Source organism: Anopheles maculipalpis, chromosome 3RL (assembly GCF_943734695.1).
Source record: "Anopheles maculipalpis chromosome 3RL, idAnoMacuDA_375_x, whole genome shotgun sequence".
Classification (NCBI taxonomy): domain Eukaryota; kingdom Metazoa; phylum Arthropoda; class Insecta; order Diptera; family Culicidae; genus Anopheles; species Anopheles maculipalpis.
In genome coordinates this window covers 84605919-84623793 of record NC_064872.1, presented here as the reverse complement: position 1 = coordinate 84623793, position 17875 = coordinate 84605919, and the positions used below count along the sequence as shown (strand labels likewise).

Here is a 17875-nt window from a genome sequence, read left to right as displayed (position 1 = left end):
TGACAGAGTTTCGTTTTTTTTTTACAGCAATTAAAAGATTTTTAGACTAGTAGCTGAACCAATACAGTTCTGTTTTTGTTTTGTATATGAATATAAAAAAGCATACATGTTATTTCGTTTAGTTTACCAGCGCTGGTAGCTCTTCCCTAGCCTATTTATGCCATTCGAAAAGCTTTCATACAAATGTAACAACAGGAAGGGAAACAAACATTAACAAAGGATATTATCCAAACAGTGAACCATATTCAGTCAACATATACTTTCTATGGCTGTAAAGCGTTACAATTACTAGGTAAAATTTTATAGAAAAAAAAAAACAAGTGTGGCGCAAATCGGTAGAAAATGTTATACTTTGGGCGGTATTTTTCTTAGTCAGGCTTCATAATGCATCAGGCTTTATAATGGTAATGCCTAAATCTATACAATCTTCAGTAGTAACCAAATAGAATGAATTGATCAATTTTTCTACAATGATTTACTTAGTAATTGAACGCTAAAACACAATTGTTATACGATTTTAAATGTGTTTTTAATGCTTTCTTTACTTCAATTGCTAAGCCTTTTTAAAGAAGATGCAACATCTATTAGGAAACTACGCTATGAAATAGCACGTTCACTACTATGTACAGACATTTTTTGAAGTGATCCGCTCCGTTAAGGGATACTATCTTTCTCTACATAATTTCTTGCTCCTTCATCCTCCGCAAGTTGATCACTTCAATCGTCTTGAAAGCTGCTTTACCACTAATGCGTTCAGTATGAAACATTTCTACAGTTTGTCAAGAATCTCTTCACATTCGGCCGGCCGCCAAAATGTACAGCAGTGCGGGGCAAAAAAAAAGCAGCAGATAGCGATGAAGCTCCGGCTTAAACTCAAGGAACGACTACGACGTGTGAGTGGTCGGTTAGTGTTTAGACATTTGAATTGGTGTTTTCGTAATGCTACAACACAGCGCACTGCTGGGATGATGGATCAAACGGGAGTTTATCTGTTCTATACAGGGATGAGCACAACAGTGTACAGTGTATGGGCTATGGGCAAAAGCATTTGTTGGCAGGGTAAATGGTAAATGTAGAACGGGAATACATTACAGGAATTCTTCCTCGTGCGGTGGCGACGGTCCGGACACCGAGAGTGTCGGCAGATTGGACAGCTTCGGTGTCGGCTTGACGATCCCTGCCGAGGCGACACTGGTGGCAGCGGTTACGGCACCGGACACAACCGGTTTACTACCGATCGCAACCGGAACTCCCACCGTGACGAGGGTGGCCGTTGTCCCGGCGACTGCGGGTACGGCACCGGGTGTAACGGTCGGCACCGGGACCGGGACCGGTACCGTCACCGCCACCGGTTCTTTGTGACATTCTACCAGCTCGATCGAGTCCTGGCGGAGCGATTTTTTCCGCCTCGTGTTGCTGGCTGAGTGTGCGGACGTACCGTTGCCCGTCGTACTGTCCTCCGTCTCCCACTCCGGGTACTCGGAGAATCGGCGCTGTGAAGATGCAAACGGACACGCAGTTAGTGGGATTGAAAAGTCATTTGATATACTATTCGGTGTGAAACGGGTATTCGGTAGGTTGTGAAAAGCGAGAGGGAGAAATGTGTATTTATCGATGTAAAAACCACCCACAGTGGTATTGACAGCATCGGCTTCAAACTGCCTAACTGGAGAGTGTGTGAATATGATCCCGGGTGTTACGATTGTGGTTGGAGGGGTAGTTTTTAGGGTGGAGAGATAGAAAATACATCTAAAACACTCAAAAACACATGGAATCAAATACACAAAACACGAAATTGCTCACACACACACACACGAAAAAGGAAAACACTCAGGATCGATTCTACAGCGGGGTGAACAATAGCGACAACGGGGGTTTTTGGGGACAATTTGGTGAAATAACACTACGGCTGTGTGAACCTATCGTTCAAGAAGGAACTCCATTACCCGTCACTAGCATAATTGTGAGTGTATTGAAGCGGTTTGAATCCCGTGCAAATAGTGTTCCGCCTTTTAACACTCTAAACTGGAGCTCTACGCTTCGGAACGGTGCAAACGATTATGTTGGGAGGAAGGTGAAAGGTGTTCCCCTAATATTCATCAGTGCAATTCTACTAATGGAAGGCATCATTGCTTGAACCCAGCATTTTGTTGAGGGTTTCTGAAGACTTAAATACATTGGATTGGGGCTTTAACATACGCTACGAATTTTGGTTGAGAGCGTTCTTAGGGACATTCGACGACAGGCAGCTGTACAGCTATAGCAAACATTATAATTTACAATAAGTACAATAATTAATTCTTTAAATAAATTTCGAAGACTGAATTTTGGTGCCTAGATAAACCGAACAAGATAGAAGATAAACCGTTTATCATTGAAAGACCAAATAGAAATTTTAAAATTTACCTAGACAATCACGATTAAAAGTGACTATTTATCGACAACGTTTTGTTCGAATGATCGTTGAATAAATAAAGATCAATTGTGCCAATAATAGCAAATCTAGACCACTTAAAAGTTAAAGTGGTGACCTCCCAAAATTTGCTACGTGTCCTCCAATGATCGACGATATCTTGCAACTGTATGGCATTCCTCTTAGCTTTCGTATCTACAGCATTTAAAGCTTAGCATTTTTTATTTTGTTTTTAATGACAATTTTTGCAATGGTAAGATGATAAAAATAACAGTTAGCATTTTATACATCAAGGTGAACAAAACAACATACAAATAATTTTTAATGACCAACAACAACTTGGTATGAAATGTATAAATTTGGTGTAAACATTGGAAACCGGATCGTAACAGTAAATTTGACATATTCGTGCATGTGACATTTTCGAATGTTTGGATGTGACAACACGAAGGACACAACATTGGATCCCTTGGGGGAAGCCTTGGAATGAATGGAAGTGTTGCTGTCGTGTATGTGTGTGTTTGTGCATGTTTTAATGGGTACAAAAAAGGTGCAACGTCACCTTCAATAAATGGTATTCAATTGAGTTGTGGTTGAAGTGTTCGCTTGGTGCACATTGCGGAACATTTGGGGACATCAAACAGACAGTGACAAGGACATCAAGTGACTCTTTACGGTACGAATGTGAAAACAACACGAAACGCGAATGCGAGAAGCATCAACACACTCACACGATATGTATTTTATGAAACCAACATTGAACAACAAATGGGGAAGCGTGATAAACACAAGCGTTAAGACACGTTCGTGTGTTCGCCTGTTAGTAGAACGGAGCCAGCCCCTTATAAGAGAAAACAAATGTCAAAAAAAAACACACACACACAAAGAAATACATCAAAACCAAACAAATGAACACTCACACTGAACACACAAGAGGGGGCGGTGAGAAGGGAAAGCCGACCGATCAGATGGGGTTGGTGAGGGTGACAGGCGGTGGAAAAGAATAGTAGAACAACAACTAGAACAGAAACACTTAGCAAAACTCACCTGTCGCTCGGAGGCCGACACGTTCTCGGCACTCTTCGCCTTTCGACAGAGGACACTCTGGGAGCCGTACCGTCGGATGAACTCGATCGAATCGAACCCTTTGCCCTCGGACGACACGAAGATGGCCGAGTTGATACGGGCCCGTGTGCAACGTTCCGAGATCACCGACGAAGGCTCCTCCGGCCACGGATGGTAAGGCTGCCGAGCGCGTGTCCCCCAAAATGGACGAGAACGGGAACGGAGGCGGGGTTTTTTTTTCGTGACAGGTGGTGATGTTTGGTGAAATATTGGTGGTGATGGTGGTGGTTATTGATGGTGATTTGGTGGTGGTGGTGGTGGTGATGGTGGTACCGATCAAAGAAGTCAATGTGCCCCCGGAAGTGTTGAACATTGTGGGACGATCATCCCGTTCAATGTGGAATTGGTGATTTAAGATCGAGGTTTTGGGGAGAGAATCGATCAGAAACGAGATTAGTTTAAGTCACTTAACGTAATCAGAATGCATGAGAGAAAGATTGAGAGAGAGAGAGAGCAAGAGAGAAAGTTTGTTCTTTTTTCTTCTTCCAAATCATAGAAAGTAGAAACACTCAGTCAAAATCAGACTTAGAACAAAGACTGTTTTCTTGTGAATGTGTTTTTATGTGTGTGTTTGTGAGATGTTTAGTGAGATTTAAACAAAGATAGAAGAAAGGACGAACAAACAGACAGACAGACAGACAGAGCAGAAGAGAATGAAAGCCAAAGAGATAGGGGAAAACAAGAGAAAGAGACAGTAGAGTAGAGATAAAGAGTGTACAGCGAAAGAGAGTGAATCTCAGCATGAAAGCAGATAAGAGTGAAGGTCAACACTTGAGCGAATGTGTCAAATTGTATCAGTGAAAAGATTGAAAGCCGAATAGCGGGAAAACAAGTCGTCACTAGCTGACAGGCCAGAGGAAGAGGTTAGTAACTCCTTTCGGTTTTTGGCCCAAACGAGCCAACAAAGCAAACCAATAAAAGCCATCGTGATTCGCCTAAATGAAGAAGGAAAGTGTGTGGGGGGTTTTATCTACTTTAAGGGTGGAAAATAATTGACAAAAGTTACAGGTAGGTGGCAAGAAAACAGAAGGGGAAACAATTAGGCTGCTACAACTTCATTTCTGGTCGGGTAACGCATAAAAGGTGCCATAGGGAAGCAACTAGAAAAGGGAATCGATACAATAGTTAGACGATGGATGAAGGAAGAAACACAAGCCAAACTAGATCAACCTGGGTCGGAAAGTCGTGAAAGAAAGCAAACAGAGGTGGTGAATTGGGGCTTTACACTAAGCTACGGAGGAAAGAAACTCTACGGTGGGTGGTACAGAGTTTTGCGCTGAATTATCGCCAAGCAACAATCGAACGTTCTGAAAGCCTGAAGGCCATGGAAAGTCTGGTGAGACAATGTTTCTAGCGGCACGGTAGAGAAGACTTTATAGCGCGCTTGTCTTTTCCCGTCACAATGGCGCGCGCACACACAAACGAGGTTAAAAGTTCGTGCATCGAGTGAATGAGCTTAATTATAATGGTTCTCTTGCATCTTCTTGCAGCTTTTTTGCTTGCGATAGCGGTGTGGAAAGTGCACTACGCGTGAGTGGAAAAGCTGGAGTGCGCGAACGGTTTCGAGCGGAGAGCATATGATCTCGTTCAGTTAAAGTTATTTTCCTTGTACGCTGCTTTATATTTACGCGCTTTAAGTTTAATATTTTCAAGGTAAATAATAGATAAAAGGAAGAAAAAAAGAAGCATTTGCACCTAATGACGATCGGAAGGAAGTTTTAACTTTCCATTTATCTTCTTTTGTGCTTATATGTCTCACTTTAAGCTAGCATTAATGCATTTATGTGCTTTAAGTTTTATAAATAAATATCGGTATAAATAGCAAAGTTTGCTAGGCTCTGCTAGTGGTTGATTCTAATGGGATTTCATGCAGTTACTTGTGTGTTAAGTAAATGAAATAGTAGAGAATATTTTAAAAGCGTTTGGTGAAGTTGGAAAAACTAATATTAATGCATTAAAGCTTGGGAATAATGTTCCGTAAATATAGTGGTAGATTTATACGATCTAATTTAAAATAAGTCTATAGCGATATTATTTTATTTTAATTTGTACAAAATTTACAAGTTTTACCCAGAAAAAAAATTGTTGCAACCATCGGTAGTAAAATTAAGCTGGAGCACTATTTTCTTCGTTCTACCTCTATTTTTATGATATTTAATAACAATTATTACTAAGTAAAGCATGTAGCTCAGTTCGTATTATGTACAACCTGGAATAGTTAGCGCTTAATAAATCGAAATATTTTTTTGCTCAAGATACACTCTTCAATAATCCATGATTGCCAATAATCTGCAATTGAGTTTGAGTGGTACAGCATCGATAAAATAAAACTCAACTTTTGCGAACGTTTCGAAAGCTCGTTCATCAATTTTGAGCAAAGAAATAGCTTCCCATCATGGAATGTTTCGATTTACTGCTCGGCCCCGTCAATGTTGTGTGTGCAGTCTCCATCAACTAACAGGATTTGAAAATGGAGGCTTCGACACCGAAAGAGCATATCGGTCAGCCATGCAATTGGCACGTTTCTTCATCTCAAGCGCAAGCACCAATTTTCGTTAGCTGATGGTTCGGTAACACAACTGCCATCATGCTGACGACCACTTGATACCGGGTCATACATAAACCGGGTCGAAAAGGATACAACGGACAGCTCGAGCTGCAGGACAATGAATTCATTTTGCTGATCGAAATAAGTTTTGTGGTGCACTGGTGCTGTACGGTTGGGAATGGAATGGTTTAACATTGTTGACATGATGTGCAGCAAGTTTTGACCGATGGAATTGGCCAATCAATAAACGATTAGATTTATTTCTCTCTGAACCATCATACACATCGGTAGCAAAATTCGGAGCTTACCAACCGGTGTCCGGTGTCTTTATTAACTTTTTCCATTTTTACTGAAATTGGCACTGTCAGCTGGTGCATGTAGCTAAAGCCCTCCCGAAGCCGTACAGAAGTAATTGCAGGTGAAATAAAGTTTTCCTGTGAACGTATTCGAGCTGGTGCAAATGTTTTGTTTTGCTATGTTTTATTTGAAAATTACCCTTGAGCATGGACGAATTTCATTTCCACGAGAATCCTTCCAAGGCAATGTGTAGCGCTGGTGCACCGTACCCTACATACGATTACGTGCTGCGAGATTGCGAGCGTGCACAGAGAAGAGCCGTTCGTTTAGTTTTGAGTGCAGTAAAACTCCTTTTTTTCCTTTTTTTAAAGCATAAAATAGTTTTCATTTCCAGCTGGTTTGGGAACAAACTTCGAACCGTTAAAGCTCCAGGCAGCATTGCATGTGCGGCAGTAGCGGCGTGTTGTGATGATATTCATTTTGTTCGTAGTTTGAAACAACAAAAAAGACTTTTCAAAAAACAGTGACAATAGCCCCCCTTTACACATGGGAAGCAAGAAATGTTTGCGTTTAAGCTGCTTAAGTGTGGCTTAAAAATGAAGTACATTTTTTAAACGAAAAGAACGGAAGCGAAATGAAATTATTAAATACAAAAATCATGGTTCTATGACGCTAATAGTTGTTTCATGTTTGCTTACTTGCTCACGGTCCATGGTGCAATTCATTTGGCACGGCCAAAACCCTTCCAATGTGCTATCCATCTCGGTCACGATGTATGAGAGAGGGAGCGGATGTTTTGTGGGAATTTTTTGTTTCATTTTGCGCTCAGCAAAAGCGGCTCAGGGGTTTGTGAAGAAACACACACACACGTGAGCGTGAAGTTTGCGTGAGCGGATGTATCGGACACGAAATGGACAAAATGATACAATTACTTAACTAAATCACGAACGCTTGTAAATGATGTTTGGTACAAAAAGCCGAGCCGAGTAAAAAAAGGCGCCACCCTGTCACAATGGGGCACCTTGATGAGAGGCAACTTAATAAGTTAGGAGGAGTGTTTCATAGATAATGTTGGGCGGCTATCAACCAGATGGGAAATGAATTATATGCTTGTTCGGCGGCTCGTTGAAGCTGGTGAATGATGAAAGCAAATTATTTGCAACATTTTATTGCGCACGCAGAGTGAGCCATTTAATATGTCAAGAGGAGGAAAAATTCAACAACATTACGGTTTACAATTTACTGAAAACTGTTTCCATGCAGCAGTGGCTATCTCTTGGTTGCTAGCAAAAGCCCGATATACTTATTTTATTGCACCGCCTGAAGCAATTTTCGGTGAATAATTTAAATTTATGGAGGATGATTTTTGCTCTGCCTGTAGACGGATACAAATGGAATCGTTGTGTAAAAAAGTTTACACTCAACCGTACAGCGTACACACAGACACAATGAAATCATATTTTTGCGCTGTACAAAAAAGATCCCCCAAAGCAGTGGTTTGTATCGTCATTTGCTTTAAAATTCAGATAAGCTGAGATAGATCTGCAATAGAAAAAGTGTAAGAATTGCAGTAAAAAACACTGCAGTGCTAAACTATTTTACAAAAACACACGCCACTCACTGCCTTAGTCCACTTTCGAACGAGTTGCTTTCCAGCAACAAGCAGACCCGTTCCATGGCCATTAATAATTTTAAGCCGAGCTATTTCTAAACACTTCATTATTTATTTTTACGACGCTCACCTGGCACACTGCTGCCGGTCCCGGTATCGAATGGGTAATGGTCAGGGGAGGGAGAGGAGAGGATCTTTTCCGCAGTCAGTCAGTTAGTCTGGGCGATGATTCATGATACGAGCCAGTTTACCCGGCTTTGTGTACCAGCCGACGGTGCAGCCATACAGACGGCCGAATCGTCTTCAGCGTGAGTGCACATTTCGGTTTCGTATGAGTGCATCCATTACCGGTGCGCTGGTAGGTTCAAGATATCGACACAAAAAAGCGAACAATAGATCGATGGTAGCCGAGCGTACGAGCGTACCACTATGACTGGGCTGAATTAACACCCGATAGTACGTCAATTTTATATCCTACTTCTGGCTGCAATCTGGTTTGCTTTCATTCAAGGCGTGTGCGATGTGTGAGTGTTTGTTTGCAAGCAAACTGTGTGTGTGTGTGTTTGTAAAGGGCTTCCGGTTTGTGCAAACGATAATTGCTTCCACGTGAAGCGTCTCTTGCAAGATTATATGCATAGTTTGAATCTTGTGGCTTTAGTGTACTATTTCAACGGTGGCGCATTAAAGTGGGTTTGCATTTCGAAATGCACCACGAACTACCATATCGCACAGTGTACAGCGTAACAGGCGTCTTCATGATAGTACGCTTATAAAATACCGGGCGTCTCCATCCAGCAGTGCAGTGAAGCACCAGGCGTCTTCATGATTGTACGATGCACATGACGGTTTGTTAAGACGGCTCAATCTATCCTAACTCTACCCTGATGTGTATAATTCGATCGTTGGTATGTGATTTATGAGGTAAACATATTAACCATCTTTCTTGGCGCATAACGTGGTCAAGATTGATGAAACTGATCGGTGGTTCGTTGCGACTACCGACGATGATGCGTTAAGGCTTAATTTCGTTACGCTTGCTTTATGTCGGTTGAAAACTGGGTTAAACGAAGATTGACTTGAAACAACAAAACTGCTGCTTCACCAAGCAGCGTCCAAACAAACGAATGCACTATTTCTGTCCATTTCCTTGTACACATTCATGTAATTCAGTTCTAAGAATAGAAAAAACGGACCACAACTTAGATACACAATGCAAGGGATGATATTATTGACTCCGTTAAAGCTGTCGGTAGGTAGTGAGGTAGTGAGGAGTGAGTTTTTTTTCCTGCTACCAGAAAACTGTCCTTGAATTGCTTCAGTTTTCATTCAGGCCACATCACCGTGGGAGAGCACTCCTCGGTCGTTGAAATTAATGCGCCCAGTATGGGATCAATACTTTCCACCCGTCAGCACATAAACAATGTTTTTGTTTCGTTGTACAATCCTGCAGGAAGGGCACTCGTTCAGCGTTGTGCTTTTGCACGATTTCTTGCCACAAACCTTCTCCACCAAGCGTCGCTTATTACCGTACAATAGTGAGAAGTTATGGAAAATCGATCAGTTTTATTTCTGCTTCCTTACCATCCGCTCGGTGTCCGCTTTTACGACCAGCTTCAACATACATGGGAACGTTAGGAGCTGTCTGCGTGGGTCCTCTGCTCGTAATGACAAATTCTGATGTCATGCTGATCGAAGGATATCCGATTGATTCCCAGTAATTTCCATTCCAAGCATTCCCAGTTCCGAATGGTGAAGGAAAAATCGATGTGTTCCGGACAGGCTCTCTCTCTCTTTCTCTCTTTCAGTCTGTTGAGCTTATATTGCCTCTGAAGAAGAATGCTAGTGGTGATGCGTACCAGCTACTGTCGTTGGTCGTTCGTGTTTCTATTTTCCAACACTCATGCAATGGAAAACGCGTAACAGTGTCTTGTGTACGTTCACACAATGGAGAGAAATAAAAACCATACGACTCCGTACGTAATTCGACGTCTGATTGGCTTCTGCTGTCTATCAGAAGACGTTCATTATGGACGTTAATTAGGATCAACTGGCGGAGATGGGGTCGGGGTAATTATGGGTGTTATAAAAATATAACAATGAACAGACCAGACCATGCACCATCGACAACAAACCCGATGCAGATGCGTTATTGCAATCCGGATGCATCCCTACGGGGTTTGCCAGTCCTTTATTAGCTCGAGGTCAGTTAGACAGATGAGTTTCGATGGCAATGTGCAATATGTTGCACGTTCGATTCAGTGAAGATACTAACTAGGGGTATAAAGGATAGTTAATTATCACCACTCAAAATTGGCAGTAACGAGTTGCTTCGGGTACAGCGGCTAATTGGGACATCTGGTTATGCTATAGTGTAGAAGCAATACAGAGTATCACGAATTGAAAATTTTCCACTTACTTGTTTTTACCTCTAATGAGCTTTCGTGAAATGAAATCATCCCTTGAAGTTCTTTTAAAAAAATAATATTTTATGCTCGCCAAATTTTTCGTTCCTCTGCAAGTGAAAAGAAATATTTCTTCTATCCTCTTCTACTCTCAACTGCTAACTAACTCAACCAGCAATGGCGCCAAATGTTGCGGTCACTAATTATCAACCATTGCGCGAGGAGGGTAAAAACCATTGCTCTGCACAAAAGTTTTCCCATTAATCCGACCCATCCATGGTGGCACGTGGCACATTGCACCAAAGCTCACAAAGTACACAGCCAATGGAAGCGTGCAAATAATTAGCTTGTCTTGCTAGTTCATACCGTTCCGGTGTTTATGTGCTTTTGCAAACAGTACGAAAGCAACACCTCAGCAGATGAGCCCAGTGTGTTTCGATGTGGTCAGAATAGACAGCTTGCGAACATGCAGTCCATCCAACAGGCGCCAATCGACGATTTGCCAAACTCGTATCTGCTGTGTGCGTGTGCGTGTGTGTTGTGCTGATTATGATGTTCCACTAGTTGACTGGCGGGGGGGAATGTATTCGAAAATGGACACCCGACACCACAGTGTTGATGAGCCTGCCGTGACCACAGCTGATGTTGGCCACAAATGGCAGACATTTATGATAACCAAACCAAACCACCATTCCGTTTGCGAATCAAGGATTCGATGTGCTGATTGGTGAGTAGATGGTAAAACAAAAAGAAAACTTTCACACATGCATGCACATACACGGCACCGTTACGGCGAACAGCTCATCCTGAACGCTGTCGATACGGTTCTGGGCTGGATTGTTTACGACAAATGGGCCGTAACGGAACGGTCAAATAAAGGTTGATTGTAAATAATTCCTTCTTGCCTTTGCATCACGCTTGCAGGTGGATCGGTTTTTTACTGCCAGGTAACTGGGGAGCTGGTGTTTGTTTTGATTAGATCTTGTAGGTGTTGCTGGTTAGGAAATTTAGCTTCAAATACGTGGGTAAATTTGAACCATTTTCATAAGCGAAATTTACCCAGGTAAACCATGAGATATTTTAAAGATGTTTTTTTAAAACTTGTTTATAGCACGTGTATGAAATACCAGGCGTCTCCATGGTATGATGCTTATGAAATACTGGGTGACTACCTTAAACTGTTCATTGAAGAATCAGGCTTTCCTGTAGTGACTTAGAAATTAAATTAATACTTTACTGTTAATTATTGTACAGGATACATTGACTAGCAATATACACAATATTTTCAAGGATTATATGATCTATCGGTTCATATAAAAACTGGTTCCTTGGTCAAAAATCATCCAATAAAATCAGTTTAGCATACTCTATTATAAATAGCTCATAATCAATAAAATATGAAATGATTCATAGATTTTTAGACGCTTTACTACAAAGCTAGGAAGCCAAAACTACTATCTTAAAATTAAGAGTTTAAACTACAATATTGATTTCATAGAAACAATATTATTATTGCACTATTTATCACAAACCAAGGTAAAATGGCCTAAAAATATCATTATAGACAAATTTAGATTAATCCTACCTACTACTAATACTAACCACAATACCTCGTTAGCCATTGCCAACCATCCCTTAAATGAGCTGTCACATGCTTGACTTTCGCTATTAAGGGCAATCTGACCAATAATGGGGAATGCACTGAATACTGCAAAACATTCCATCATCGGCCTATTTATCTTGAGCCACGCAAACATACCACACTGCTCGACTCTTATCACATTTCCCCCCTCACAATCAGATCGGAAACAATTCATCAGCCTCGCCTTAAACGGCCGTAAAGCAAACGAGCGAAATGGCAAAATTGCGTGCAAAACTTGATCGAAATCACTCAGCAAACGGTCAACAGTCGGGCGTGATCTTAACTAGCGGCGTACGGGCCACCGATTAATGCGGTCAATTTTCGGCTATCCCTTACGGTTTGGGGTTTTGGAAGTGCTTTGCTACGGCCGATAGACAGCCGCACGGAAGAGTAACCGTAAAAACGAGTGAACGCTTTTACCTGCGGCCTCACGCTTAGAATCGAACGCACGTGTGCGGTATGTAAACGTCGGTGAAAGGTTAAGGTTAAACGAACCGTCCTTCCATTAGGCTACCGCTGTAATGGGGCAAGCCGAGCTCCCGGAGAGGTCACTGCTTCTGGAAGTCATTAATGTTGAGCGGCTCCCTCTACCAAGGTTACGATAAGAGAAGGTTCGGTTTTTGGTTTGGAGTTCTTTTGTGTGTGTGTATAAGCGTTCGTTGAGTTGCTGGGAATCATCAGCGGTGAAACGGTGGAACACGTGACATGTCCAAGGCATATAATCATAAACTATCCGTACAATGCATGATAAAGCCAAGGTCGGAATGAATCTTTTATTTGTTTTAGCACACAGACTTCAAGTGATACCGCTTGACATTGAGCAGCTAGGACTCGGTGAAAAGGTTCAGCTTTAATATAGCCTAGCTACTTTCACATACTTGGCTTCCGCCAGCAAAAGTTAGCTATCACCAGGAGAAATAATTTCACCCAATAGCCTATTTGTTTGGGAATGACAAAGTTTATTTGTAAACAGTGCAACAGGATCTCCTATTGATTTGGAGCAATTAAACTGACTGCGTTTTTGGTTGGCAGGTGCCCGGGCAGGAGACGCATTGTTTCTCGCAGCCACGCAGTCAGTGACTGCCCTTGTTGTGCGCGAAAAGAAGGCTTTGGATATTGAAGAAACAAATGGTACACTACTCTACGGAAATGGAACTAGTAGCACCTAGCCGATGACTAGGTCACGGTTGTGGCAAGAGTTACTGTAGAGAGAAAGAAAAACAAAAACATGGGGTCCAGAAAAATATTATTGGTCAGAAATCAGATGAGGGTAAGTAGCAGTCACTAGTAGGGTAGTGAACCCAGCGTGATGCCTCTATGAACCTTATCCACTTAGCTGACAGTAGAGACATTGATTGTAAGATACAGATCCAGATGACGTTTACAAAAATGCTTCTAAAAGTAGAATAGAAGGGCTAGGCTAGTGTATATTCATTCTTTTTTCGTGCTATTGCTATCTCATCGAGTAACGAGCTGTGCTCGGTTTTGCTGTCACAGATGTGTTCTTATGCTGAAAATATATGATAATGTGCATTAAAGTAAAACATTCAGTACTGTAAAAGCATATAGTATCATTTTCGTTAAAATGTTATTTTCCAACATTTGCTACTAAAATTATGTTGATTTCATCTCATCTACATCTACTATATAGAGTAAGCGTACGACGCTGTACAAACTTCAAAAGGTATTACAATTGGTCTAAGAACTGTACATGGTTTCAAACTATCGTGGAGTCCGTAATGATTTTATATACAGAATGTAGTTAGATGACACACAGTACTAAATGAAAGAGGAGTGTGACAGCAAAAAACACGAACAACGATAGAGCTATTCATATAGGAAGAGAAAGAGAGCAAGAGAAAGTAATATACGAAGGAAATATATGTGGGTGTGTGTGAGAGAGAAAGAGAGAGAGAGAGAGATGGAGAGAGAAGGAGGGAGAGCGAGAGAGAGCTGAACGTACGTACTGAATAATAGCATATATGGAAGCCGGTACTAATATTTGCTTGTCATCTTACAGAGTATCAGTAAACACAGAGCTTACATACAAACACATACACAAATCTACTGGATGAAAGGTACAATCGACAACAGGGCAAACCATCACGAGATCTGACGGGTGAACGGCATGGAAACAAAAGGACCAGTTGGGACTGCATCTGAAGCGATGAATCAACCGGCACACCGGAGTACGACTACATCCACATAGAAAATGGCGGTGTTGGAGCTTAGGTGGATAAGGTTCGGCAGCATCACATATCACACAGGTTCACTACACGGACACGAGTCTACTAAGGGTGTCTAGTCGGTGGTCTCTACTGCATGTGTGTGTTTTGAGTGTCTGTGTCTGGCATGAGTGAAACGGTTTGTATGTGTTTTGTCTGTTTGTTTGGTTACTTTGTGCGAAAAAACACAAATACGCGCACACTAACACACACACACACACATACACACCCGGCACATGTGAACGGTACGATATCCAGACAGAAGCGACACACGCATGAGTGTTTAGTTCGTGAATAACCTAACCTCACCCCCAACCACACAGTGTACGGACAAAATGGACGGACACATTGACTGATCGATTAGTGCATAACGCTCCATTGGTGCATCCTGTACATGGTTACGCTGCAGTGGTGACGCCAGTTTTTGACACTTACAGCGAAAGCGTTTGTGTCGTTTGCTTGGACGCTTCTCAGTTGTCAGTTTGACAGCTGGTGCTCGGCTACTTACAATGCTCAATGGCGACCGATAATTTGGTGTGTGTTTGTGTGTGTGTGTATGCGTGTGTTTTTGCATGTGAGCGCGCGTTTGTGTGGGTTTGTGTATTTCTTATGACTAGAATGTCGCGTTGTGTGAAAGTTGTGAGCATTGGGGAATGCGTCGGGAAAGGCATCAATGCGCCGATCCTTTTGAGCTACGCGGGCGGATGTGACAGGTTGTGTGGAACACTTACGCAGGCTTCAACATCGTCGTCGGCGTGCTCGCGGGAGGAGCGGCTGCGCGTTCCGCTGTCCCCGGCACAGTTCGTACTGTTGCTGCCACCGCTACACACCGAGGTGTACTGTTTGCTGCGCGAGAACAGCTTCTGGCGATGCTTTTGGCTTAGGCGCGGATGCGAATGGTGATGATGCGGTGCGTGGTGGTGTGGAGTCGACACCGTCGGCTGCTGTACGGAGTGCGCGTGGGCGAGCAGGGGGCGCTGCAGCAGCGGCTTGGTCAGGTGACGCTGGCACCCGGACGAACCCTGCCGATGCGGATGTGCGTGCCGCAGCAGGGGGCGATCCTCGGAGCGGTGGCGCTGCAGCAACGGATGTACGTGTCTGTGGTTAGCCACCGTGGCCGGCGGTGGATTCGTACCGAGCAGCGGCTGGCGGCTGCTGATGTGGGCGTGGTGCAGCGTACCGTGCGGCACCATCGAATGGCGCCGCTCGTTCGACGACGCCGGGTGCGAGGGCTCGATGTGACGCGCCACGGCCAGATGGGGATGGGAATGGTGTGGCTGGGCGTTCAGGGGCTCGGATGCGGCCGCATCCGCCGTCGTCATGGCCGTGATGGCCGACGCTGACGTCGGTACTTGGGCGGCCGTATCCGCACCCGGATGCTAGCTGTCCGTGTCCGCCCGATGCAGCAGCGCGAACTGACAGCCACACTCGCGCGACTCCGAGTGCCGGGACAGTGGACACTGGAAGCAGCGGTCCAGCAGACTGCAGCTGTCGCAGCGTGGTATGCACTGTAACAACAACGCACGGGTAACACAAAACAGGCCATTTGTATTTTTTCGATCCATTCTCTCTCTCCTTCTCTCCCCGTTCTTCCCTCATAGACACACCATCTTGCATCTCAAAGTACGTGTAAGACATTTTAAATGCTCCTCTCTCCCTCCCTCTCTCTCTCCCTCTATCTCTCCTTTCCTTTCTCTCTCCCTCTCTCTCTTCTCTCTCTCTCTCTCTTATCTCTCGGTGCCTCGAATGAAAATGGTAGGTGGAAGTGCAAAAATGTCCTGTGGAAGTCGCACGTGGATCCGAATGCGTTTTTGTGTATGGAATGGTGTTTTGAGTGGACACAGGTGTGGGTATCAATTGTGCGACGGTGAGGAAGGTGTTGGCAGAGAACTGGTAACGAGAGCAACTTTACACCCATAGAGTTTCCATTTACAGTGCACGAGTCGAAAACAGACAGCTCTTTGCTCGGTCAATTAGCAGTTAATCGCAAAAAGGTGGGCTACGTTTCTATGAAGACACCGTGAAGAATTGCTGGGCAAAATTGTTGGAAGATTAAATTTAGTAACAATTGGAAATAGTAATCACACAAATGGTACAAAGCTTCTAGAAAACTGCCTAATCACATTTTAGAAAAGATACAAACATCACAATTTTTATAATAGTTGAAAGATCTTAAACAGGAAAATCTTACATACTGTAGCCAGATTCTTGGGCAATTCCAACAGCTTTTAAAAATCGGAAATCGCTTAGAAAGCTTGTCTTATATTGTGGAAGTTTGAGTGATTGAATGAAACAAGGCGCTGCAATATTACTTCGCAAAATTTCATGTTTCACATTCATGCCCTGTAACTATTGCAACATAGAGTACTGTTGAACTCAAGCCCAAAATGAAGATTGGGCCTTATTGTAGCTGGAAGTGAACATCAAAAACCATTCACCCCGAAGGTAAAGATGGTTGTTCCACGGAGAAGATAAAGGTCGTTTATTTACTAACAGTTGCTGGAGAACGGTGAACATATTGTTTCTAAGAAAAGGACATATTACAAGAACAGGTGGGCCTCTGGTCATATATTGGTCAAGTTTCAACATGTCGATTCATAGAATTCAATATACCGCGTTTGCAATGTATAATGATTGTAATGAAACGGGGAACTATCGTTCAGTGTCAAAAATTCTAAATTATTTCATAGAACGAGCTGGCTATCACACAAATTTTTGTTAGCCAACATTCACTCAGCCAAAATGTTTACTGGTACTCAAGATTAAATTAGAAAACCAAAACAGACAATTAAGATTTTTTCCATCTATTTTTCCATAAAACAACTAGCAAAAGAAACGCACAAGTATGGCCTACAGTACGGTATTGCATGGATCAAGTGTGAACCACCACCGTCTGTTCATCGGAAATGTTTAACTAGGGACAACTTGTTTTCTGATCGAAATTGTTTATGCCGGTTGATATAAAATAAACCAATAAATAGGATCATAAAAGTGCAAAACTTTTACGATGCCAATAAAATGGATGCCCGGTATGCCGTACAGCTTCCGGCTGCCGACACACCATTGGAGCAAGTCAGTCAAGGCATCACGTAGAGAAAAGCGATTTTTACGCACACTTTCGTGCACGAAAATGGCCTAACGTACACGTCCTGAAACAACATTCAATTGTTCCGTATTTAACAATGGCCAATTGATTTGACCAATCGCTTCAGCATTACAATCCCCTCTTGAAAGCGGCTCAACATCTTGAGGGCGTTGACAGGGAGGATAAAGATGTACGTCGAAAGGAAAGAAAACTTTTACGACTTTTCCTGAGTAATATTCAACAAAAAATGTATTTTCAATGATTTCTGTAAGTCTGCATCCAAATAAACAGACACTGTTTGCTTATTATCATTGATTTATTATTGGAAAGCTTCATCATGTTCATGTATCTGATTTTCCAAACAGTGCAACGAAGATTTTTAATTTGTTTTTGAATCTAAATAAAAAAAATAAAGCATTAAAGACTATTCTTATGTCGCTCAAAGTTATCTCATTATTTAATGAGAAGGTAAATTCATTAAGCATACACGGCGTTCTACACAGCCGCACCTGCAATGCTGTCTAAT

At 42.6% G+C, this 17875-nt stretch overlaps 1 protein-coding gene across 3 annotated transcripts in view; it reads right to left on the bottom strand.

Annotated features, from left to right (window-relative positions):
- The window catches only part of LOC126562224 (uncharacterized), a 66803-nt gene that overhangs the window by 9695 nt on the left and 39233 nt on the right, over window positions 1-17875 (bottom strand). For 2 of the 3 annotated variants that reach the window (XM_050218669.1, XM_050218670.1), the window contains exons 6-7: window positions 3461-3658; window positions 1093-1493 (exon numbers count right to left, since the gene is read on the bottom strand). In XM_050218669.1, the coding sequence (XP_050074626.1) occupies window positions 1093-1493; window positions 3461-3658 (599 nt within the window). Of the gene's footprint in view, window positions 1-1092; window positions 1494-3460; window positions 3659-14995; window positions 15723-17875 lie in introns of those variants that run through there. The other variant, XM_050218671.1, reaches the window with a different exon arrangement.